Here is a 24,053-nt window from a genome sequence, read left to right as displayed (position 1 = left end):
TAGTAGCAAATAAACAAAACAAAACAAAACAAAAATAATAATAAAAAAAATCAGACCAGCCAACCCACCCACACGCACACACGCACACACACAGATAGCCAACTACCAGCCTTCTTTACGTTTATGAGCGGTCCAAGAAAAAAGAGGCTGTAAAAAACGAAAGACAGCCAGCCAGATAGACAGCCAGCCTAGCCAAAAAAAAAGAAAGAAAAAAAGATTATAAAAAAGATTCATAGATAGCTGCAAAAATCAACATAGCCAACCAAACCCAAACGACAAAAAAAAACCCCTCCGGTGTCCCGCTCCCCGGGCCACCCCTTAAGCCTCCCAAGAAAATACTGAACCACCCTGATAGCGCGCGCGAAAACAGAAAAACAGAACAAAAGTGCCCCCCTGCCCTCCCTAGAAGAATAGTAAAGAAAAAAGAGGAAGAAAGATGGGATGTGTAGTGAATAGTAGTAAATAGTAAGAGTAGTAGTAGTAGTAGTAGTAGTAGTAGTAGTAGTAGTAGTAGTAGTAGTAGTAGTAGTAGTGAATAATAATAGTAGTAGTGGTAGTAGCAGTAATAGTAAAAATCAGACAAAAAAAGAGAAAGCCTCCCGGTACGTAGAATACAATAATTCTAGTGCTCGAAACCGCCGAAACCCCCCCCTCTTCGTACAGCGCCTTACCCTCCCCGAATCCGTAACATGCCCCCGCCCCCAGTGCAATCCGAATATTCGCATAAACGTACTTGACGTTGTTTTATCCTGTTTATAATTTTTAATGATCAATTGAGGTGAGGTTTCGGCGAGATATAACTCTATCTCGCCATCTCCCTCGCCTCACCTCACCCCGCTATACCACTACTCTTCCTCCTCCTCCTCCTCCTCTTCCTCTTCCTCCTCTTCCTCCTCCTCCTGCTGCTCACTCTCCTTCTCCTCCGCCTTCTCCTTCTCTCCCGCCTTACTTTCCTCCTTCTCACTCTCCCCCTGCGCCAACTGCTTCCTCTTCCACTCCCTCTCATGCGCCTTCCTCATCTCCGCCTCTGCCTTTGTCGGCCTCCCTCTGCGCCTCTTAACCTGTCCGTCGGGACCCACCACCAGCGGGCTTGCCGTCTTCGGCACATATGGTTTCGGCTTCGGGAGGATCTCTCCGCGGGCCTCTGCGGCGCGGCGCGCCTCCGTCTCCGCCTTTGTCGGCCTGCCGCGCTTGCGCTTCGTCACTGGTGTCTCCATCGCGCCGCTCGACGATTGGGCCTCTGCGGCGGCGTCCGAGGTTTCATCTTCGCGCTGGCGCTTCCTGTTGCTGCTGGGCGAGGACACGGGGAGGACCGTGGTGGTCGTGGGAGTATCGCTGCTGGCAGTGGTGGTGGTGGTCGCAGTCGTGGGTGCGGGCGGGGCGTGCAACTTCATGGTGGTGAAGAGTTGTTGGGCTTGGGCTTTTGTGCGGCCTGGACTCGGGGGTTGTGTGGTTAGCGGTGGTGAAGGAGAGATGAGGGGGTGGCAATGGGGTATGTATGCGTGCGTGTGTGGGGACGGTGCTAGAGGGGATTGCTAACGCTCTAGGGAATGGTATTGAGGATGTGTGCCTAGCGGGCATGAAGACAGAAAAGTGCAATTTATGTCTACATGCCCGCTTCAGACTCTGGAGATTGGGGAATTAACAGCTCCCTCCCCTCAGATTTCCCGCTCCGGCCAGGGCCCTGGTCGTGATCCTTCCCCAAGTCCGGATATGAGGGTTTCGGGCCGGGGATGGGGAGGACGAGCGCATCAGGATGCACCATAGCCCCATACCACAACACAATACAAAAGCAGGATCATAGACCCAAGGCAATGGCGTAGAATCACCGTATGCATGTGTATATATATAATATATATAGTTGTGGAAACAAAAACCAATTCGAAGAAGAGGCGGTTTTGCAAAGGCAATTGCAACGAAAAGAGAAAAAGAGACTTCGGGAGAGAGAGAGGGTTACAGACCTACAGGAATGTTGATAGCTCTCCAATTAGGATCTTGGTTGACCTGATTCGCAATCTCCAAGAGAAGTTGGATCTACGTTCCAGAGAAAAGACGAAGAAAAAGCATCAATTGTCAGCACACACGTTTTTTCTCTCTCTTCGATCACCCTTCCCCTTCCCCTCCCTCTGCCATCCCACACGCAGCAGAATGGAGATCGATCATAGGGCAGGATGATGGATGTAAAAAAACAAGGGAAAAAAACAGGATCTTGGATATATAGATAGGGCAGATCTGGGATATTCAGGCATACCTTCTCTGCGTCACTCCAAGGAGGCAAGGCCTTGTTGTGAGCCATCAAACTTCTGATTTAGGTTGCTGGGGGAAAGTGAGGGAAAAGTTGTTTCGGCGAAACAGGATGCGAGCTGCTGCTGCTACTTTTCTGGAGAGAGGGAATCTAAGCAATTGCTGCGAATATCTGTTGAATAGCAAATGAATTCAAGATCGCAGAAAACGAAGAGACGTGAGAAGATATGTGTATGGAGGTACGGTACACTCTATCCTATACAACTACTATTGCAGTATACGTATTGGGAAAAAAAGGTTCGAAGGGTTAATGGTGAGAAAGAAAGAAAAGGATTAAGAAAAAAAAATGGAAGAAAGGGAAAAGAGAGAGAAAAAAAAAAAGAGAGAAAAAAAAAAAAAGGCAAAAAGAAAAAGAGAAAAAAAAAAGAAAAAGCAAATTCTAAAAGAGGGTAGGTAAGAAGAAGGGATTAAGAAAAAAAAAAAAAATAGGACACACGGGAGGAGGGGTGGGTAGTAGGCAGGCAATCGACAGCGGATTTGTTGTCCAGCGCAAAGTTCAGCGCAAAAGAACGAAAACGGAGAGAAACCTGGAGATAGAAAGGAAAGGACCAAAAAAAGCAAATGGAGGAAAAGGGAAAAAAAATTACCTATGTAGACCCAGTCTGACTGACTACCTGATATTAATATAGTACTACACAGGATCTCTGGGTCCCTCCTCTAGATAAAAGAGTACGAGGAATTAAGACCAAAAGGAAGTAATCCAAGAAAAGAAAGGAAAATTAGAAAACAAGTGATTTAATACATATACATACCAGCTAGAAAGAGGCGAGAAGAGGAAAGAACGAGAAAAGAAAAAAATGAAAATAGAAAGAAAAAATAAAATAAACAAAAAAAACGAGAAACGCAGGCGCTCACGTACAGTTTTCGTGAAATGAAGAAATCCAAAGAATCCCTGCACGATTGCGAGGGTCGTTCGGGCGCAGGTGCAGAGACGAGCGACTCGCCTAGCTACGATCCCTCCCCCCTCGCCCTTTGCGCGTCTGTTGTCGGTCACCACCCCTTCCTCACGTTATTTTGCGTGGAGGTAATGTCCTAGGGCTGGCCTTTGCGCGAAAAGACGTGACTTGGATGCAACGTCGTGTCGTGTCGTGTTACTCTACAAGCCTCTCCCTGCCCCCATACGCAGCACACCCTACCACTAACCAGTGAGTATGTAGAGTACCTGCTCTTCCTACAGTTACCTACCCTTCCCACTACATACTGCCAGCTGCATCTCAACCCATACCCACACATATCCCTCCCCCATACCTATCGTGATCATGTAGGTACCTACATACTGTGCACTGCTTGCCTGCTGCACTGTACCCCATCCCATCCCCCCCGCGTATGTAGCGATAACGAATTAATTACTTTATTCGACTTCAATTCAGGCTCCGTTGCCGAACACGTTTCTTTAATTCGATTCCCTTCGGACGGGAACGAACAAGATTCACTCTTGACCACTAACAGATGAAAACAGCTAACTTTTCCTACTGCTAGTCTCGGGAAGGATGGATGGCCATGATGGGCTTGCTAGGGATCGATGAGGAAGTGAGAAAAATAAAATAAAATATAAAATAAAATATAAAGGAAGGAAAAATAAAAGAATTATCATAAAGGAGGGTAGAAAATTTACCTATTAACCATCCTAGGCCTAGCTCAAGTCCTCAATTGAACAATTGCAACCTTCCTAAAGAACAAGCCCATCCAATTTCGTACTGCCAACAAGAATGAAATTCGAAATCTACCTTCAGCTCTAGGAATGTATTGCCCAGTACCCACCTAACTCGCCCACGGCCAACCTACCAATTCCTATCGATGAGATACGTAACCCCACCTAGGTGTTCATACGTAAACGTACCTGAGGCCGGGGGGGTCTTGTATCACGGTGCCAGCTTTCAATGTGATGTAGGTATAGGGTAGGTACTCTATTTCAAATAAAATAAAAAATAAAATAAATGGTTAATTCCAAACCGGTTTTCACAAGTACATGTAGTACTCCTTCTTCCTCCGCCTTCAGCTAAGCTCCATCTCTTGCTTTTTCCACCCGTGTTGCTTGACATACCCTCAATTCGGCACCCCATATGCAATGTTTTTATCTGACTCTTCTAGGATCGAATCCGAATGCGCTGTCTGTACAAGTCAGTGGAATAGAGTACTCTAGAGTACCTGTCGACATACATATACATCACAATCAAAGTAGGTACCTACATGATCACATACCAGCTCCCCCTCCACGCTTTCGCGCACTGCCGCCGCACCTCACCCGTCCGCCCGTCCCAAGATCCGCCCACCCCTTCTCCATAAAGTTTCCCCGTTCCATCTCTCAGCTCCGGGAGCTTATCGATTCGATCATGTCAAAATCCGCTCCCTTCCCGGATCCTTCCTTCATCTAACTAAGCTACAGCCTGAAACTCCACACCACACTGTCGGGAAAGTCTCGTGTCGCACGCAACATTTTTCTTTCTTTGATACGAAACCTTTGGTTGTTTGGCATTGATTTTTCGTCTTGTCACTGATAAGGGAGATTGAATAAATTGAAAACGCCTCACATGCATCTCTCGAAAGAGAAACCACTCTGAGTAATAACTAAATTAATGAAATCAATCACCAGAGTTGGAGGAAGGATGGGAAGGATGGCTGGAAAAAGAATAATAAGAAATTCCATCCATGTAACAACGCGCTCCCATGTGACGTGATCACATCTAGGAGGGTCACTCAGATTGTATAAAAGAACGGCGATGACCGAATTCGAGAAGAAGTGAGAGAGATTTACCGGGAGTGGCCTGGCTGTATGCTTCTTTTGGTACCCCCCCCCTCAACCTGTTCTTCTCTTCCGCGCTGAACCCAGCTGTACGGTACCTGATGGACACCCGAATGCAGCCGATTCTAATCTGGAAGTAACGCGCTTGTCCCACGAATTATGGGTCAGGGAGTTAACTTTACTGCAATATAACTTAAATTGACAATCAAGAGACCGTACTGATGAAAACTCCGAAAGGGTTAGGTGAATTATAGAACTGACTTGTCTTTTATTAACTGCCCCCTTCCCCTGTCCCCCAGGTGCGGGAGAAGAGTTGAATCAGTGATCTCCTAGCTTCTAGTCCCCGCCGGCGGCGCAAGGTTGCCCAACGTTCGCGACTTCAAGCAATAAAGGCTATATGGCAATTTGCGTTATATCAACCACAATCACATGGTAAATTATAAAGGATTTATTACCAGGCGAAATTAGCAACTTACACATATAGCCCTAGCTCAAGGCCGGGCCTCATAGTCTTCTCTACCACTTGCGGCGATAGGTGTGGGAATCTCATTGTCAAAACTCAGACATTTCACCCAGCGCACGCACTGATCAGAGTCTGGAGGGAGGGGGAGATTACAAAATGAGAGAGCTGGAGGGACACGTTGTATGTAGGTAGGTTGCGTTGTAGAGACAACGCATTTCTTTACACATCTAGAACCGTAGTCAACGTGCACGTGTAACATATAGATGCTTGTGCAGCTCCGGGACAATTATCTTCGGAATTCGGGGGACGTTCATGCCTTCACAATGAAAATAGGACTACGGATTTGGTTATAACAGAAGGTAAGTATAACATTGGAATAAAGTCGTGGCCGCCTATATCTACGTGCAGTGAAATTTTAGTGATGACGGGGTGTATCCTCCAAAATCTCCTGATTAAGTACCAGTCTACCAGCAGGTATTAAGGCGCCTATGTAGACCAAATGTACATACATCGCGCTTTAAGCGAATATAACTGCTATGCTTAGCCGTCGCAAGAGAGAAAGATTGATCATTGCCGTCCAGATGAGAGCTGCGGAGGCTTATCGCCCACCGCTTAGCAGGGATTTAGGTCTTCCCTGCTCATGATGAATGAACAACAAATAGTGCAGCATTTACCAAGCTGAGAGCCAGAAATACACCGGGTAAATAGTCCTCTAAAGATACTTAAGTGATGAAATCATCACTTGGACTGTTGAAGCGGCAATGATCTCATCGAGTGATCGCTGGTGACTTTGCGCAGTTCAGCAGTTAAATCAGTTGATAGGGATTATTAACACACTAGTCTTCAAAGAAGTATAACAGCTTTGGCTTAGCTGTGGTGTTGCCGGTATCAGAACACCTGGTGCACGCGCTTTTATTTCCCCCACCAGCAGTCGGACATCTACCCGAGCGGAGAGAAGGAATCACATTTCATATTCCCCATGAGTACCGGCTCAGACTTGTATTTCTAAAGCTGTACACGAAGGAAGACCGGCTACTTGTGGAATTTTGGATCGATTTGTAGGAGATAGTGTCACGATCACCATATTATTGTGATCTGCCATGTTCATTTATAATGGCATTGGTCAGATAGTTGATATTCCAGTTTCACGGGGTGTCCCAGACATAGCTGGACGTTGACGGTTGAAATCACGGGACACAAATAACCTGCGTGTCTTGCAGGTGTGCATGGACCATACATGAACCCAATAGGATCTGTTGCCAGTGATACGCCAATCGGTTAAGTATCTCGTTTTCTCCATTTCTTGGCGTTTGACAATGTCCAATCATTTGTGTATCACAGGCTCCCCAAAACAACGCTTTTTGCCCATATGGGCCAACAGTTTCTTAATCTGCCACCGCATCAAGTAGAAAATGCTTTAGACGCGGCTATCGTGGGATCTCGCCGCAAAAACATCTGGTGTTTGAGAGCTTGGTTTTTTATGTTAGTCTGGGTCAAAGCATAGATCATCACTCGCTTGAGTTATGTCACGTGATGTCGTTTTGAGTAGGTTCTCCAACCGAGTTTACTTCCACTAGCGACATCTCGATTAACATGTTAAGATTACTGTGCCAAACGAAATGGATAGGCGCTCCTTGCCGTCTATAAAGATGCGCATCGGTAAGCTGCTAACCACATGCCAATTCAGAGTATTGTATGTATGCAGGGCATATTATTTCAAGAATTTGCGAATTCCACCCGAACTGGATAAGTGGTTCCTCGGAGGATTGGCTTTGGTACTAGCCCGTACTCGTACAATCAATGCGTGCTTCCGTGAGTCACGAAAGTTAGATGTCCTGTTCCTCCTGTTGGTTATCAACGAGACCAGGATAGCCAATGGTTTCTGTAAACGAGTAATATGATAAAAACGGAGAGAATGCAATACTGTACGATGGCGACGTGCAGCGATGGCGTAGTGAGTATGAGGGGCGATGGCCCTTGTCCTGGCAACGACTGGCAACAACGTTTCTAGTAGAAAGAGCTTAGAGTACCACGCACCAGTTTGACTGGCTTCATCCAAGATATCACTAGTTCCCATTGGTATGTTATTAGCAGCATAATGAATCCGATTCCTAGTACATACGTCTTGTAGTTTTTTGTTGAACCCAAGATTTTGTGTCCAAGGTGATGGCCTGCATGCTATGGATCAATAACTGAAAGTTGGGAGTGTCAACTAGCATAGTTTCATCAATAAATTCATGTTTATCACTTGACGTTGATGAGAGTAAAGGGGGTTTTGTTTGCGATATAGAACAGACTCGAAGTTATTCAGGGGATGGGAGCGGGGATCAGAACTGAGGTTGAACGCTGCCGATGACGTTTTTAAAGTCACATGTGCAGGCCCCCGTCTTGACCGTATTTTTTTTTTGATCCCACGGCATCATACATGTACATATACTACATGTAGTCTCGTACCCATCCCCTACTAGGAGGGTTAGGTACGAGCCTATACGTATACGTATATCCATCTATATATAAACATTGCTTAGATAATTAGGGTAAACATTATTATAAGCTATCTAGCATGTGGGTTGACCTTGGGACTCTGGCCTGGCGCAGCGCTTTTCAAAACACGGCGATATATTAATCGGAATATCATTATATGCAACGTTCTCCAACATGCTTAGGAGAAAAGGAAAAATAAATCAAGCTGCTGAGGCATCTGTGAGAGCTGTTTGAGGTTGTGGTCCCTGCATGATAATTATACTATTCATGGATGTGTGTACATGTAGATTGTATATAGCCAATCGTTGGCATAGTACCAAGCCTTAGGATGGATCACGCAGCTTACTTGTTCTTGACAGCTAGCTATTAAATTAGGTATGTGTAGTGACATCAACAGCGGCCGGAGTCGATCAAACAAATACCCTCGTTCTAATCTCCCAAGGTTAAATTTCAATATTGCAATACAGACACTGTAGGGTGTGTGTTAAGGAGAAAATGCAAATATGTGAGTCGGTGTCAGGAAGATATTTATATACGGCAGGTACCGGGGGCTACATGGTAAATTTTAAGTATTCTAATCGATGTCTGATAACTACATAACACATGTACTTCACATATATATTAGGTACTTCACAAGTAAACAAATTTAAACCTTGATCAGGTGTTCTAACAACATACATGTATCTACTATTTGCCCTGTAACCATATGCATATCAATCCGTTGTATCTAAGCTACATGTATGTACATGTAGTCAGTGCATATATCGGTAGCCCTATCAGTGCAATACATATGTTACCATCGTGGCCCCTCCGATTACTCCTCGAATGATGAGCAACTTTACCTGCCTTGACAAAGCATCGATGCCGACCTTTCCGTACGTGGTACTTGATCGATGGTTCACATGCGTTGTGGTACCGCCATCACGGATCTAATGTCTAATTGGTAGCTATCGTTCGTTGATCTACCCCTTAGAATCCCCTGACAAATGTTGCCCAAGGCCACTGGGTCCGTGAAAAAGTAGACAGTATCATACTTGTCGCTAACTTATTCGTTTATGTGAGGCCGGTGCGCCGGGGTTCCCCGAGAATCTACATAACCTTGAGACCTATACAATTAAACCTTCCTTCTGTGGAAAGCTGTAGTTAGAGCCTAATCATGTTAATTCCAAGTCTTTCAACTCATAGAGATCAGTGACAAGGATCTCGTCAAATGGGACCGGAATCCGACCTGGTAAACGGAGAAATAAAATAGTGATATGGGATCATAGGGTTAGGAACGCCGGTATTAATGTACAGCCACTCGTCAAAAGTGTTCGTGATACAGTTTTAATGTCAGTGCGCAGTGTGGCGCACCCGTAATACTGATGTTATTAAAGTTGAGATTTAAAACAACGAAAAATATATAATATAGTTCGTGACTATATATAAAAAGAAGATAGGTCATTGATCTTATTCTTCATTAATTTGGGTGCCATTGGTCACTGGGAAAGTCTTCTCTTGGGGTGTTCTTGATGGTCCGCCGCAGTTACATATGGAGAAATGTCTCACTCTGAAATCGGAATCACGAACACTTTTGCAGAGTGGCTCTATATATCTAGCTTAGCACTCTATTGGGACAAACCCTTCCTCAGAGTATGCGCCAATATACGTATGTACTGAGTTCCTTGGGTGAATACTGCCAGGAAGTTTAATCAATCAATATAATACTATATATATATATATATATATATCATGTAGCTATACGTACTTGAATTCTTTCTAGTGATACAATATTCCTGGTCATTCAGAAACTAGATCCAAGGTACTGCTCGTTGTGGTTAGGTTCGAAGATTTCAAACGTATGGCCGCGATTCTATCATGAACAAGTACTGTAAGCTGAATTCAATACTATTTAAGTAGCAGTCATTGCCAATAATTTTATTATGTAGTAAGCCCTAATACTACATAATTACTTGTCTTGCATGTACCCACGGAATTATAAACACTCAGCCTCAGTCAAAGTGTTATATTCACGCAAAGTGGAAAAAAAAAAAAAAAAGTATTTGAAATCGAACGTAAAGCTGACAGGTCGCAAAAGGGTGCGTGAGACATGCGATAATCTTAAATTCCGACGAGTGTAAGATATATCTCAATGGTACTTGCTTACCAGCAAAAGAACCAGAAAATGCAAGTGACGGAAACAGGGATTATTTGTATAAGTGAACAGCGCCACTCCGTACAAACTATCCTTGCCCGGGGCGGCCGCGTTTTCTGGTTCTTTTGCTGGTAAGCAAGTATATATTACAACGTAGATTGATTCGAGGTTCGAATGTTCTGCAGCTGGGCACTCAGCCGCAGTTAATCTTACGAAACACCCTGGCTCCTGGTTGTTTGTGAACTAGAATTTCAAATTCTTGGCGAATTAATGTTTAGGCTCAGTTAACTAAGTGTGTGCTTCTCGCCTCAAGAAGAATAACCATTTGATTCCTCATATATGGTTATTGGATTCACAATCTATCACTCGGTTGTGTAAACTCCAGTCATGTGAGCAGAAAATGTGGTGTGAGAATTGGTGTTTCTATAGTTTATCTGACTTAAATTTCAAAACACATCAAACGCATCTGAAGACCTGAAAGTGTTTGCTGGACCGGAAACGGGTACTAGCCTAGTCCCGAGTGGTTGTTTAAGTGATACTATACCTATCGGGATCTCCCGATAGTGCGAATATGTTCGTACAGAGTGAGCACACACGATACTTCATCTAATTTCGACCTGTACAGCCAACGCAAAGCTGTGATGAAGAGATTATGAATCGAGGCTGTCAGTTATCAACATGCAAACGTCGTGCAGGTTCGGGATTCCACGAAACAGTCGGGATGGAAATACAGGCTAACGATTAAACCCCACAACCCGCTCACTGCTCACTACGTGACACTGAGGGCGTTATCGACCAACCATCCTATCAACATCGATCTTATCAACTCTACCCTATCGCCGTCACCTTTTCAACCCCATATTATCTTATCAAACCTCATCCACTGGCACTTTGGGCAAGATCAGCTTAAGCCAAAAGCCTTCAAGGCCGCCTATTCGAAGCGACATAGAGTCGGTCAGTTACGGATGAAACCACCTCCTGAACCAAACACCATGCTAAGTGAGAGAGCTATGCGTATGTGCAGTGTTGTGAACCCTATCATTATACTCTACCTGAAAGCTAACGGGTTTTCTATAGTCGGTTATCACTTTTCATGGCTGTCGATCCTCGTACAAGTCTAACCACGCACGCAGAGAAATTGAAAACTATCATGCAAGGCTACTAGTTGCAATCAGGCGACCTAAAAGCTGAAGCCATGTCTTTCGATCACAACTCTTTTAGTGTGTCTAGCACCAGTACTTTCTAGAATGTTCTATTGATTCAGACCACTCTGGAGAGATAGCGATTTACGATTCCACACAGATACATCGTTTGACTGATTGATTCGTTAGGCATAGACACATCATTTTTGAAGAATATCGCTCATGGGAAGTGTCATTTTGAATACTTTCTATTCTAAAATATCAATTGATTAGATAGGAACATCACATCTGTCGCTACTATCTGCTTCGGAGATATCCGGAGCTTAAGCAGTAACTACTAAGAAACGAGGCATTAAACGAGTTTCGATATCATGCTTACAATTCTAGCTAGTAAACCTGATGGTAATTCAACAAGTTTGATAAGATCATAATTCCTCGGCGGATTTATCTTCAAAGACTGTCTCTTGATTACCTTATGGTCCCTTCGCGGAATGCGCCATTGACGACTCATCGGATATCCATCACCAAGATACCAATTAACTACCTGTATGATGGTTCCCAAACCTTCCGATGTATCCCCTGGTTATGGACGGTATTAATGTCCGAGGTGATCTTTGATCAGATCCAGAGCCTACGAGAGATTACTCACTGGCCGGCGTGGCCTGGTTGATCATTGACACCATGAGTCAGGTGAAACATTGCGTTCAGCCCTTAAGGCATTTCTGCCTACTTTGTCCAGATACCGCCATAACTCGAAAAATTGGCTAGCTTCCAGAGATCAAAATTACTTGTATGGGAAACTTCTGATGCAGATCGATGCCATTCAACCAATCACTCGAGTGATAATCCCTGGCCGGAGATAGCCAATTTTTCGAGTTTTGGCGGTAGGTAAGAATCTTGAATCACCCCACAATTCACGACCGATAAGCTCATCCGTTAGATCTGCTTTCCCGCCAAAACAGCTAACATAAACCGGGGCAGGCCGGCTGTGCAAACAGCCCATTTTCCAGGATCATGTGACACTACCGTTCACAGTTCATTGCAAAGCATGCAAGGGGACGAAAGCCTAAAGCTTCCCCTGCGCCCTTGGAAACATATCGTGCCTAACCCGGTAGAACGGATGTTTTCAAGGTGCGGAATTTGGTTACTTTACACGTGACGTAACTCATAAAGAAAAATCGTTGACAGGGGCTAGTACTAGTCGTTAGATGGTTAGGAGCGAACTTCAACGTCAGTCACGATGCCTACTGTGGGGTACATCTCAAAACGCTCACAAAAAGCCGGTTCAAACGGAATTTTCAAACGGGTTCGGCACCCACAAACCCCGGACCAAAACAGGGTCCAGCCCGGAGTTTCAAGCTTACACATGGCCAATTTTAATGACGTTTTGCTTTGAACAAACGGCATAAATTTGACGCCGGAACAAGAAACTCCGCCCCTACAAAACCAGGGCTTTCTTTGATCTATAAGTTTCGGGGAAAGCTTAATTATTGCGCGATAGTTGGTACTTCCGCGCTTGGCGTAGTAATCACAATTACCAATCGAAACATCATAACAGAGCAATTCCACAGACCAGGTATTGTCTGTAATATTTCTCTTCCCACAAATTGGTATTTTGGTCGGGTGAGAAACGATAAAACCTTGCGTAGTGTAAGTTAGATCATGGTATATCACTCGCATCATATTCACATCTGGAACTGTACTTTGGTAACCGTGATGGCCGAAACATACAAACGCCTTAATTCAAAAATGGGTACATGATAACTGGTGCCTCTGAAGATCTAGAAGTTTGCCACCTAAGGATCCTGGCAATATTCCAACTATTTATATTCTCCTCAACTCCGTTTCTCCAGCCCCCTTGCACAAACGCAGCATATTAATAAATTATTATGTGCATGTAGCTTAGCCCTGCTGCAATTCACTACCAGTATAACCTAGATGCAGTAATAGGCTAGATCGATATAGATGACACTTTGATACCACATTTTCAAAACGGATGAGGTTGATTGAAACGTTAACCGGCATAACCTGAACAAAGTGTTTACTAATTGCCTTGTATGTGCGTTGATGTAAACGCCGAGAGTCATTACGTCAGGAAATATTTTCTCACCTACAAATACTTGACACCGGGTGATTGTTCATGACTGAAGGAACCACGCGCGCGAGCACAGGCGTTTAGCCAGTAGTAAGTTGCACCCGCTTTTGCACCCGGTATCACATGTGCTCATCATTACCCTCACTGCACACCCGCAATCACGGAGGAGATCTTGAATAAACCAGAGTAGAGTAAGTAGACAGAGCAGCGTGCCTACCTACCGTGTACTGGTAGGTATGCAATATACGGCGTGCTTAATTACTGGCCTCGTCCTTACCCGCGAGGTGGATCTCTCAGCTTCCGATAGGACAGGGCCCAAGGCCGGGCAATATGAATCTCACCCTGCCTATCTGCGCTGCGCAGCGCAGCCTGCCTATCCTAATTCCGGCAGATTGATTTTCTCGACATCATACTTAGAGTAGGCCTACCTTGCCTTGTAAGCACCTACCATACATACATTGCTTACATTAAGCGGGGAACAGGCAAAAAAGGCTTGGTTTTTTTTTTACTCTCCCTGTGTGGTTTGCTGAAGGTTTCAGTGGATGACAGGTGTACGATACTCTACCTACTTTCTAGGGGGTTCCGCTCGGGGTGGGACCTGACGCGGAAATATTGGAAATGGATCGATTCGTTGTGTTGGCTATATCTTGAGCAGATTAGAGTGCTACTGTTACAGAGTAGTTCCAGTACACACGGTACAGGATGGCATTGAAATTTGACTACATTAGTTGGGAGCAGTACTACTTAGTTCTACTCTACTCTACTGGTGGTGGTGGATGGGCTAGCTGGGCGTATTTATTAGCAAGGGAGGCAGACAGGCGCGCTACTATTTCTGCCCGCTGGCTGGCTGGCTGGTGCGACAAGTGTGATTAAATTTTTTCTTCAAAAAAAGAGTAGGTGACCAGGTCACCTGCGCCAATGAAACACTAGGAGTCGTAGATTATCCCATCATTGAAATTTAAATGCTGCCTTACTAAGCTAAATGTGTAAATCGGGAATTTAGCGATAGGTACAGTGCCACGCTTCCACACTGCAAACTCGTGGCACAGCCCAACCCAAAGTGCTACATGGAAGGGTACCTACGCACGCTCCACTACCAAAGAAAAGGTAAAAATAAATAAATAAAAATTAGATCCAGGCCGTCACCTCGTCGAATCCGTTCTCGACAACACGATGTGCGTCCTTATCCTCGGGGTTCAAGGGTGCGTTGCCGGGACGAACAACGATTGCTGCATCCATTCCGGCCTGTTTTGCCGCTGCGACTTCTGGAAAGATGCACATTGATGTTAGTGGGGAGGGAGGTGAGGTGATGAATGAGAAGCTTTGAGGATCGGGGCGGAAATGTGCCTCCTTGCGGGTAGTATTTCCTTTTGGACTGTGCGGGATGAGGATGGGGGTAGGGGAGGGGATGCGCGCGATGAGATGAAAAGTGTGAGTGTAGGTAGGAGGACGGCGATAGGATAGATGCAGCGTGAGAGAAAGATCAGAGGGAGGTTTTTTTTGGAGGGATGTAGAGGTGGTGGTGGTAGAGTAGTGGGGTTGGTGTAAGCTTAAGTGCATGATCACGGTATTGGGACTAGGGTTGATGATTGATTGGGGGAAAGGAAGATATTGGCAACAAACCCTTGACGTTGTCGCTAAGGAAGAGCCAAGAGGCCGCATTGATGCCGGTCTTTTCGGCAATGATCTTGTAGGAGGCGGCTTCTGTCTTCGGGCCGGCGCTCACGGTGTCGAAGTAACCTGAGAAGTATTTGGTCATGTCGCTGACTTCGGCATCAGTGTGCTGGAAGAGGAGCTTCTGGGCTGAATGATGACGGTGATGATGTGAGCATTGATTCCCAGCATTGTTTGTTTTCATTGATTGCGGAATCATCTCCGGACTCTTGGGAGTATTCCTTGTGCATGCTCCATGGATGTAAAGTAGGTAGGCAAGCATTCTTACTCTACCTACTCTCTACCAACCACTCTAGAGCGCCCACATTGCTGGTCACGCAGCGCAGGCAGATAATCGGAAAGAAGCATCAACCCCGACAAAGATGAGCGACGCTTGTCGTCCACTTAAGGATTGTGTTCTTCGGGTTCTCGCCGAGAAGAGGGGAAATAAAACAGGACAGGGTATGTGGGTATCAGAAGAGTAGAAAGGAAAGAAGGATATGTAGAAGGGCACAACAGAGCAAGCACTAGTTAGGTATGTCTTACCGGCGACGGATCCGGACGAATATATGTCGACCGTCAGTCCGAGCTCTTCGGACCAGTGCTTTATCGCTGGAAAGACATCTGGGTAGATTGGTGCTTGGTAGGCTCCATCACGATAGCCAGACTCCCAGATAAGTCCTAAAGATAAAGTAGATTAGTTAGTTTAATTGTCACACACATTATTTCGGTTTTGTTTCGTGCAGATTGTTTATCGCCCCTCCCTTATCGGAGTTTATCAAACAAGATAGATCTCCATGGGCCCAATCCAACACAAGGACCCAAAGATGAGTACTGATGGATAAGGAAGAGGAGACATTGCTGGGCGGGCACAGAGTGAAGGTGCACAAACTTTAGGTGTAAATGGAAGAGAGTGATGACGTGGGATTGCAGGCATTGTAATTGACTTTCGGGCCGGTGAATTTGGCAGAATGGAAAATGGATAAGCAGTGTAAAAGGGATGAGGAAGGGAATGATAATGAAATCATAATAAACAATAAGTTCATAAACAAACTCAACAGTGGTTGCATGGACAACATGCAAACAAAGAAAAGCCACGAGAAAGAGAAGGGGAAAAAAAACACAAAATTCTCATGTCTCAAAGGGGTAGGTAGGTAGGAGTAGGAGCGAGGAGATAAAGGATGAGTGATTCGATCATCTCATTCTTCTGGCGAGGATGAATTTCCCGATGACATGATATGTCACGCAACTAATGGAATGCTTTTCTGCCCTCTGCCTGTCGTGCCCACCCCTTCACTGTACATACTGTTGCATGTACATGTCGGAACGCGTAGACGAGACAATTAACGGGAACCCAAGCGCTCGCTTCCGTTTCGGAACGTCTTTTTTTTTCTTTGCGGGGAACGGGAGTGCATGAGAAGTCTTTTCCCGGGCGAAACGAAAGCTCGAGATCAACTTCCTTAATAGGAAAACAGCACAGGACAGCTCTCGGATTGTGGCATGCCAAAGTGCCAAAATCCCATTCATGTTAAATGAAATGGAATCGTGCCGAAAGCAAATGAAGCCCCGAGCTCTGAAGTGAGGAAATGGGTGGAAATGGAAATGGGAGGATGCAAAATAAAAGTAAACGGGAAATAAAGCAAGACAGGACCAACAAGACAACGACATCGTCGTCGTAAGAAATGTGGATTACTGACCTTGCAGCTGCTTCAAACAACTCACTTTGATGTCCTTCTCAGAGACTTCTCGAACGTAACTCATCAGCTGTTCCGGAGAATCCCTTACGTCCTCAGGAAAGGCATCGCGGTAAGGTCTGAAGGATGGACTATCCCACTCGGACCGGATATATCCCGGGAGAGCAGCAATGGCATACGGGAACTTCCCAGCCGACACCCCAACAGACAACTCGTTAGTAAATCTCGTGGTGGAAATTATTTGGAGACGATCACCGTTTCGTAAAGAATAAACGTAGTTGATCAAAATAGTGAAGGGGGGTGCCCATGGCTCATGACGATCAAACGCCCTCAGTTGCAATTAGGTCCGTTGTAAATTGACCCTGCCATCACCGCGCATCTTATTTCCACCACTGTTTCCCAAGTAATGGAATTATTTGCCGATCTCGAAGAGAAGAGCCAAGACACCCCAATAACCTTCGTGGGAATAAAGAAGAAAAATGCTTAGCATGCCCAACTTACAAGAACATCGCGAACGAAGCTGATCGAGCACACCTGTTGTCACGTAAGAACGCAGCCCGTGGGAAGCATCACGAGCACGCGTAGCTTAAGGTTAGCCAATGGAACTTGGAGTGCATGGTACTTCTTCTAGGAAGGTACTCCATGTTTATGCTTTGCTTTTTTTGTGTTCTTCCCCTCATCTTTGCAACGGGAGGGAGCAAGCCAGCAAGATCATGTTGATCGGGGAGGGATGTATTTACCGTTCCTTGAGACAACAGAGGGTGTGTGAACAGACACACGAAACATGTCAGCAAGATGATGCTTTTCTAATATACTCTTTGAAGTTGTTTATGGATTGACAACTCGTATTTTGGCTTCCCCATAATCATTTACCATTCTAACGGCCTTGGAATTTGTTTACCTTCTACAATATGCCCAAAATATATGTAAGCCAAGACCCGTCAGCGGTTAGCGAGGAGGCATCCTTGTCGAGCGGCGCCGTGGATGAAACTGTGGGGAATAGAGGCGAAAGGGGGTATGGAAGAGGGGGGGACGAATGGGAGAAGAGGGACAAACCGATATCCAGTAGGATAGCCTTGTATGTGGGCATATTTGGCTGAATTTTATTTAACGGACGCAAGTGGTGTGTTGTTAGATCAACGTGCGGCGGAGGTATGTAGGATGCTCAGGCGGAAGTTGCCTTGTTTGGCCTTTGGTTGGGCGGGGATTTGTTAACTTACTGGCTTGCTGTTTACTGTAATAATAGTAGAGACCTATTACCGGTTTTGGCTATTTTTGCGAACTGCTGATATGCTGTTTCGGGTGCCCTCCTTCTGGATACTGGAGCTGTTCTGTTGGGGATTTCTTTTTGGGGGCGTTGATCAAGAGAGAAGGTTGTTTCGCGATGCGTGTAGTGGGCCCTTTTATGACAGATCGTACGCAGGAGCTGAGATGGGCAGGGTCTAGTTAAGTTAACTGGGCCACCACTCAATGCTGTGTCGTGATGATGGAATTACCTTTTTACTGCAGGCAGTGCAACGAACCTCGGAGCAGGTTAGGTGAGGATAGAAAAGGAAGTTCGTGAAATGTTGAGACAGGCGATTTTGTTGTTGGGTACGTACGGTGGGGAGAAAAAAATCGATTGCGTGTAAATGCGTGAGCTCCAGGACGGTTATTCCACAACCTCAGCATGCCCTACTTACATTCACTAGGGTAGGGGGCTGGCTGGCTGGAAGAGGGGTTGGTGGAGGTTTCGAAATTTCATGGAAAATGTTTTTTTGCAACCCTCTCAAACAAGATGCGGTAGGTATTTTGGTGATGTTTATGGACATTGCAGTGATCCTATTTGCTGAAACCGATTCCTTAGAAACGTTTATTACTGCGTTTAAACGATTATAGGGAGGCATCAATAGGCAAAGCGGTTTTGCAGGGAATTCTGCCGGGGAGAGGAGAGACATCGAACATCAGTTACACTTGGCGCATAATCTGTCCCCAAAGGTACCGTGAACACCTTGGAGTCCCATTTTTGTGGATTATCGATACTTGTACGTGCACGGGCCCTGCAAAGAGAGCAAGAGACTCTCTGTTGCGCAGTCTGCCGGGCCAGGGACAGGACCACGGTCCACAAGCTTGAATTTCAAGGGTCTCGAAAATTGGTCTTTACATAGAAGATGTAAGTACTTCCTCTTACCGGCCGTGCCATCAGAGAACACATGTATGTAATAACGAGTGGGATGTATTATGTTTACACACAGATCATACAAGGAACTTTGAGCCTGAGGAGTGAGTTTGAAATGTGGTGGATTTTGACACTCTGTCCCCTTCTTTGTTTTCGGCCGGCGGGCTCCATCAGGGCGGCGAATAATTAGTCAAAACGTTTAATGAGAGTTGGAAACGAGATCACAGCTCGCTAGAAAGCCGCGTGCTCTCCACGAAGACGACTACCAGGAACAACGATAGCCGTTATCTGCGCCCGCAAACGCCGAAAGAGGGAGGACAGTCAGTTCTGGCGCTGGCTGGCTCAAGATGAAGAAGGGGGTATTTTAGCTTTGCATTTTGCATCTCTAAAAACCCGGTGCACATGACGAAGAATTAGAACGAGATGGAAGCTGTGGAAGGGTGGGTATGGGATGGGTGATTTAGGTGTGTATGGGGTGCTTGCCATCCATCCACACTCTCACAAACCCTCACACCGAGTTCTTTTTCGAGTAAACCTGCAAGATTTTGGAGCATTTCTAATGGTCGGCAGGCGCGTCAGAGTGGGTCGGCCTCTCGGTGGGACTTGGAGGATCACAACCAAGAACAGCGCCAACGTCACTTAAATTAGACAACCAATAACATCAAGGAATCGTACCCCTGTACCCCGTCAATTTAGAGCGGTTTACAAGGTTCCCTTCAGGGACGCTAGGCCGAAAATGTGATGGTCTGCTTCCACGTAACCTACGCCCACGATGTTCTGGGCAGATTGATCACACACCCAGGTACACACACCTTTTCCGCCTTTAGGTGGGAGCAGCACCAAGCAAGTGCAACTGCAGTAGGGAGGGAAGGAAGGGAAGAAGCAGAGCAGGAGGAGGGCTGTACGACGCGGCCATACTAAGTCAGTCGGCCACCAAAAGCCCTTTCTGGCCCCCCCGCCTAGAAAGACGGGTGCAGTCGCCATTTTACTAGTGATCCATATATCAGCATTTTGCCCCTTCTCTTTCTCGTGCTTTCCACCTCCCTCATCGTTGTTTCCAGCCTGCGTTGTCACCATACCGACACATCTGTCCTGTCAATCTAGAGTCAGCTTTCCCCTGGGGGTCCCACCTCTTCTATCTCTCTCCCCCTCCTCTTCCTTTCTCCTCCTCTTCACATCACAACCACACCACTCCTTCGCACGACTGAAACTGCAATCCATCAGCTAGAGACGTTTTTCTACGTGTTCTCACGGGAACAGCTTCGCTAAGCCGGATATCCACTCCCCGTTGCAGCATCATCGTTCGTCGCCGTCTATAACCAACTCCTAGCCCCCTGGGCTCATCGACTGTAACTCAACTGTTCCATTCGAACCATCGACTCTATTTAACGATAAAGACAACAACCAGGGCTTTTGTGCTAGGGTACAAGATCAAAAACAACTGCCATCAGAGAATAGATAGCTAGTGACAAGCAATTCATTGTTGGCTCTTGTAGAGCTTCAATCAACTTCTGGTCATCCGTTCTCTGATACTTTACATCCGGTACCTGCTAGTAGTGTGCTCATCTCTTAAATAATTACCTGGGCAATCAAATATCCCCCCTATAGCTCTAGAGAGCTATCATCTGAACGAGTTTCCTTATCGTCGATCCGTGAGTCACACCATCCGGACTAAACTACAACCTTTTTTTACATATATATCCTCATATATTGCAAGTTGGAAGTAGAATCAGCAAGCATTCACGGTGCTAACAGTTGTTTCCCTGTACAGTTCATAGCAAATCTCTCATGCGTTCATAAGTCCATCCGCTCTTTTTTTCTTTTCTTTTCAAACAACACACGGTACAGCCCACGACTATTTCGATTATATATTCTCTCTCCGAGGAACGTACCGCCTATATGCGTCTTGTGTTGCCGGTCTAAACATCCAATCATTTCCCTTTTCTCTCTTCCCCCTCTCGATCAGTATCAATCCTATCAATACCCAATATCCTATCACATCAACAGATTTGAACGTCTGTTTTCTCGAAGAACTATAGATTCTTCATAAACCTTAGGTTTGAAACCTCAGCGAGGGGCATTCCTTAAGTGTGTGTATGACCATCAAAACCGCCTTCAGATAGACTGTTCTGGCTTTTTTACGAACAACTCGATCGACTCTTGAGTTCAAATAAGATAGTACTTTCCACCTATACCATAATCCTTAAACAACAAATTACAGCACCACTAAACTCAATGGATTGCATCAAAGACATTTTCCAAGAGGGTTCTCTCCTCGATGGGTATGATATCCACCGCATTCCATATTATGATGTAATTCATAGCTTACGATCGTTGAACTTATAGACGCTTCGAATCCATCAAGCTCCTCAACCACGGCTCTTTCGGCATGGTGTACCTCGCCAAAGACATTTACACCAATGAATTGGTCGCCATTAAGTGCTTGGCTAAGGCTAACACTGGTGCCGAAGGTGCAGGCCTCGCTATTGATGAGCTTTCCCAGGAACTGGAATACCACACTCAAATTGGCTCTCACCCTAACATAGTCAACTTGGCCCACTCTTTCGAGACCGAGACACATGTCTTTCTTGCACTTGAGTACTGCCCTATGGGGGATCTTTATGAGACTATCTGCTCTGGCCGTGGACCTTTGGAGACTGAGCATGTCAGAGAGTTCATGCTGCAGCTGGTTTCAGCTGTGGAGCACATGCACGCCAGGGGTGTCTATCACCGTGACATCAAGCCGGAGAATATCTTCTTGAGTGCGTCTGGATCTGTCAAGCTTGGTGACTTTGGTTTGGCTACCATGGAACAATGGACAGACGAGTCTGCTGTGGGAAGTGACCGCTACATGGCACCTGAGCAATATGACTCTTTTGGTGGATACTCTCCTGAGCAGGCAGACATTTGGGCCATCGGTATCTGTCTATTGAACATTTTGTTTGCCCGTAATCCATTCACTGTCCCCTCCGAGAGTGACCCCCTCTTTGCAGACTACGTTCTTGACCGAGAATCTCTCTTTGACATCTTCCCAACCATGTCCTACGACACCTTTGAGGTTCTTATCAACTGCTTGTCACTCGACCCCAACAAGCGTTCCCTCAGGGGTGTCCGTGAGGCACTTGAGAGAGCTGTCTGCTGGACCACTGACGAGGAAAGTCTTGATGACTTCTGCACCGAGGACAGAGATGTCGTCGTTGCTTCAGCCAATCGCGAGCCCCTTCGCACCCCATCCATTCCCAGTCCCCAGGTTGCACAAGGTGGCTCTTTCCCTTGGGCCCAGGCTTTGCACTCCACTCCAATGGCACGCCAGCTTTCTGTCATTCCCGACCAAGAGGAGCCCATGGTTCGCTACAGCGAGGATATGTTTGTCAACAGCCCCGATCGTTATGCTCATGACATGGGCTTCTACGTTCCCCCAACTCCCTCATTCGATTCTGGTCTTGGTGGCTCTTTCACTTCCATGGAGCAACGTTTCAACCTTCGCGAAGACAAAATGCGTGAAAGCAAAGTACGCACTGAGACAATCCCGATTCAGACTTCAGCGGTTGCAAAGACCGAGAATGCATTGGGTATGACTTTCGGCAAACCTGAAGAGCCAATTTCTAAGTCTTGGAGTGATTGGGTCATCGAGGATGAGGAGGAGGAGGAGCGCGAGCGCGAGGAACGTGAGAAGGAGCTTAAGCGTAGGAGCTGGAGCTACGAATCCGACCAAGGCTACGATGATGACGGCTATGATGCCGAATGGGTTGGAGGTGGATGGGAGGACCTCACTGTGTAGGTACATACTTGATCTACGCTTCTGTCATCAGATTGGTCAATTGTTCTCTTCTTTTCGATCTTGGGAATTTTGAATCATGGCAGTGAAGCTGGTCGTGTAGGTGTCGATTTATTTTGAGGGATTTCCTTTTTTTTTTTTTTTGCCTTAACCCAGCTGGTGGTGTGGTCAAGGAGGTTCGGGTCAGCATCAATTTTTGTATCTACTGGGATTTTTGCATCCCGACATATTCGAAATACCCTAGCCTCATACCTGGGTTTTCCTGCACATAAGTTTTCCACCTTTTCTTTCTGTACACTTTATTCCCTTCCATTGTTTATCTTATTCCCCCCTTACTTCATTGTCCATTTCTTTTCACATTGTTATTACTACTCCTGCTTTGCTTGCTATCTTAGCCCATTTTTCTTTCTTACTCAATCTCATCGACTTGGTTCTTGGGGGTTTGCTTTTTTCTATTGGGATTTCATGCTTGGGTGGTGTTCGTTTTATATCTGACATCTTATATGGCGGGTTTTGGGTTTTGGGTGGGTGGTGATGATTGTTGGTGCGCTTCGTTCTGTTTGATCGATATCTCTTTCTTTTATTCATTTCCTTTACTTTTCCTTGCATTTATACGACAACATTAACGAAAAAAAGACGGGGGATTGAATTGTGTATTGTGGTTGTGGTTGAGCTACTGGGTGTTCTTTTAGGTTTGATCTCCTTTTTTTCCGCTGGCGGTGGCTGCCGGCTGGAAGTGTGTTATTATTGACATTTTTTGTCTATTTTCCTTTACCGGCTTCACTTGGGGGTGTGTTGAATAGTTTGTTTTACTACTATTTCGTTTTTAACATGGTGGGGGCAGTTTTTTTCTCTTTCTACTCAGGGTATATTCTTTTCATTATTGGGGTTTACTTGTGGGATTAGCTCTTTTTTTGCTTATATTTTTGTTGTGGGTTTGGAGATGGGGCGGCGGGAACATTAGCATACTTAGAGCTGGTTTCGGGGACGAGATTGTAGGAAGTTGTTCATACATAGTATCTTGCCAGGTCGGGGCACGCGGAGGATCCCTTTTTTTTCGAGCTTCTTTTTTCTAGGTGCCGTATTCGAGGCAAAAACAAAAGAGCTGCGGGAGAGTCAAATAAAAATACCAGATTTTGATTCTTCAATAATTAGTTTTTTTGAACTTCTACTAAAGTGATCAAGAACCACAATTCGCTTGCTTTCTTTTGCCCACTGGAGATCATAAACCAATTTACTGTTACCCATGCTCGGTTTTGCCAGAACTGGACCACTTGATGCGCTGGCGCAAGTTGTTTGGTTGGTTATCTGCGGGGTTCTGGCAGGTTCTGGGGGGGTTAGGGTTGTGATAGTGGGGTTGGCGGGGTTTACGGAATGGCAAAAATTTGGGCTTCCCCTCCTTTCC

General features: G+C 45.7%; 4 protein-coding genes across 4 annotated transcripts; 1 reads left to right on the top strand and 3 right to left on the bottom strand.

Annotated features, from left to right (window-relative positions):
- Positions 1 to 845: 845 nt before the first annotated feature.
- On the bottom strand, positions 846 to 2,296 carry LAJ45_07842 (uncharacterized protein; the record flags this gene model as incomplete). Its single annotated transcript, XM_046117397.1, has 3 exons — positions 846 to 1,432; positions 1,962 to 2,034; positions 2,252 to 2,296. The coding sequence occupies 3 exons, from the start codon at positions 2,294 to 2,296 to the stop codon at positions 846 to 848; spliced, it is 705 nt and encodes a 234-aa protein (XP_045969382.1).
- Positions 2,297 to 14,493: 12,197 nt separating this feature from the next.
- On the bottom strand, positions 14,494 to 17,802 carry LAJ45_07841 (uncharacterized protein; the record flags this gene model as incomplete). Its single annotated transcript, XM_046117396.1, has 8 exons — positions 14,494 to 14,630; positions 14,989 to 15,168; positions 15,565 to 15,699; positions 16,716 to 16,896; positions 17,214 to 17,246; positions 17,453 to 17,457; positions 17,614 to 17,616; positions 17,769 to 17,802. 8 exons carry the CDS (start codon positions 17,800 to 17,802, stop codon positions 14,494 to 14,496), a joined length of 708 nt encoding a protein of 235 aa, XP_045969381.1.
- A 41-nt stretch (positions 17,803 to 17,843) lies between these two features.
- On the bottom strand, positions 17,844 to 18,715 carry LAJ45_07840 (uncharacterized protein; the record flags this gene model as incomplete). The annotated part of the gene is made up of 4 exons (XM_046117395.1): positions 17,844 to 17,902; positions 17,973 to 18,154; positions 18,209 to 18,215; positions 18,694 to 18,715. The coding sequence occupies 4 exons, from the start codon at positions 18,713 to 18,715 to the stop codon at positions 17,844 to 17,846; spliced, it is 270 nt and encodes an 89-aa protein (XP_045969380.1).
- A 2,390-nt stretch (positions 18,716 to 21,105) lies between these two features.
- Positions 21,106 to 22,651, top strand: LAJ45_07839 (uncharacterized protein; the record flags this gene model as incomplete). Its single annotated transcript, XM_046117394.1, has 2 exons — positions 21,106 to 21,152; positions 21,217 to 22,651. The coding sequence occupies 2 exons, from the start codon at positions 21,106 to 21,108 to the stop codon at positions 22,649 to 22,651; spliced, it is 1,482 nt and encodes a 493-aa protein (XP_045969379.1).
- Positions 22,652 to 24,053: the final 1,402 nt, after the last annotated feature.

Source organism: Morchella importuna (genome assembly GCF_003444635.1).
Source record: "Morchella importuna strain M04M26 chromosome Unknown Morimp01GS026, whole genome shotgun sequence".
In the NCBI taxonomy this organism is placed as follows: Eukaryota; Fungi; Ascomycota; class Pezizomycetes; order Pezizales; family Morchellaceae; genus Morchella; species Morchella importuna.
This window is presented reverse-complemented; position numbering and strand designations above follow the sequence as displayed.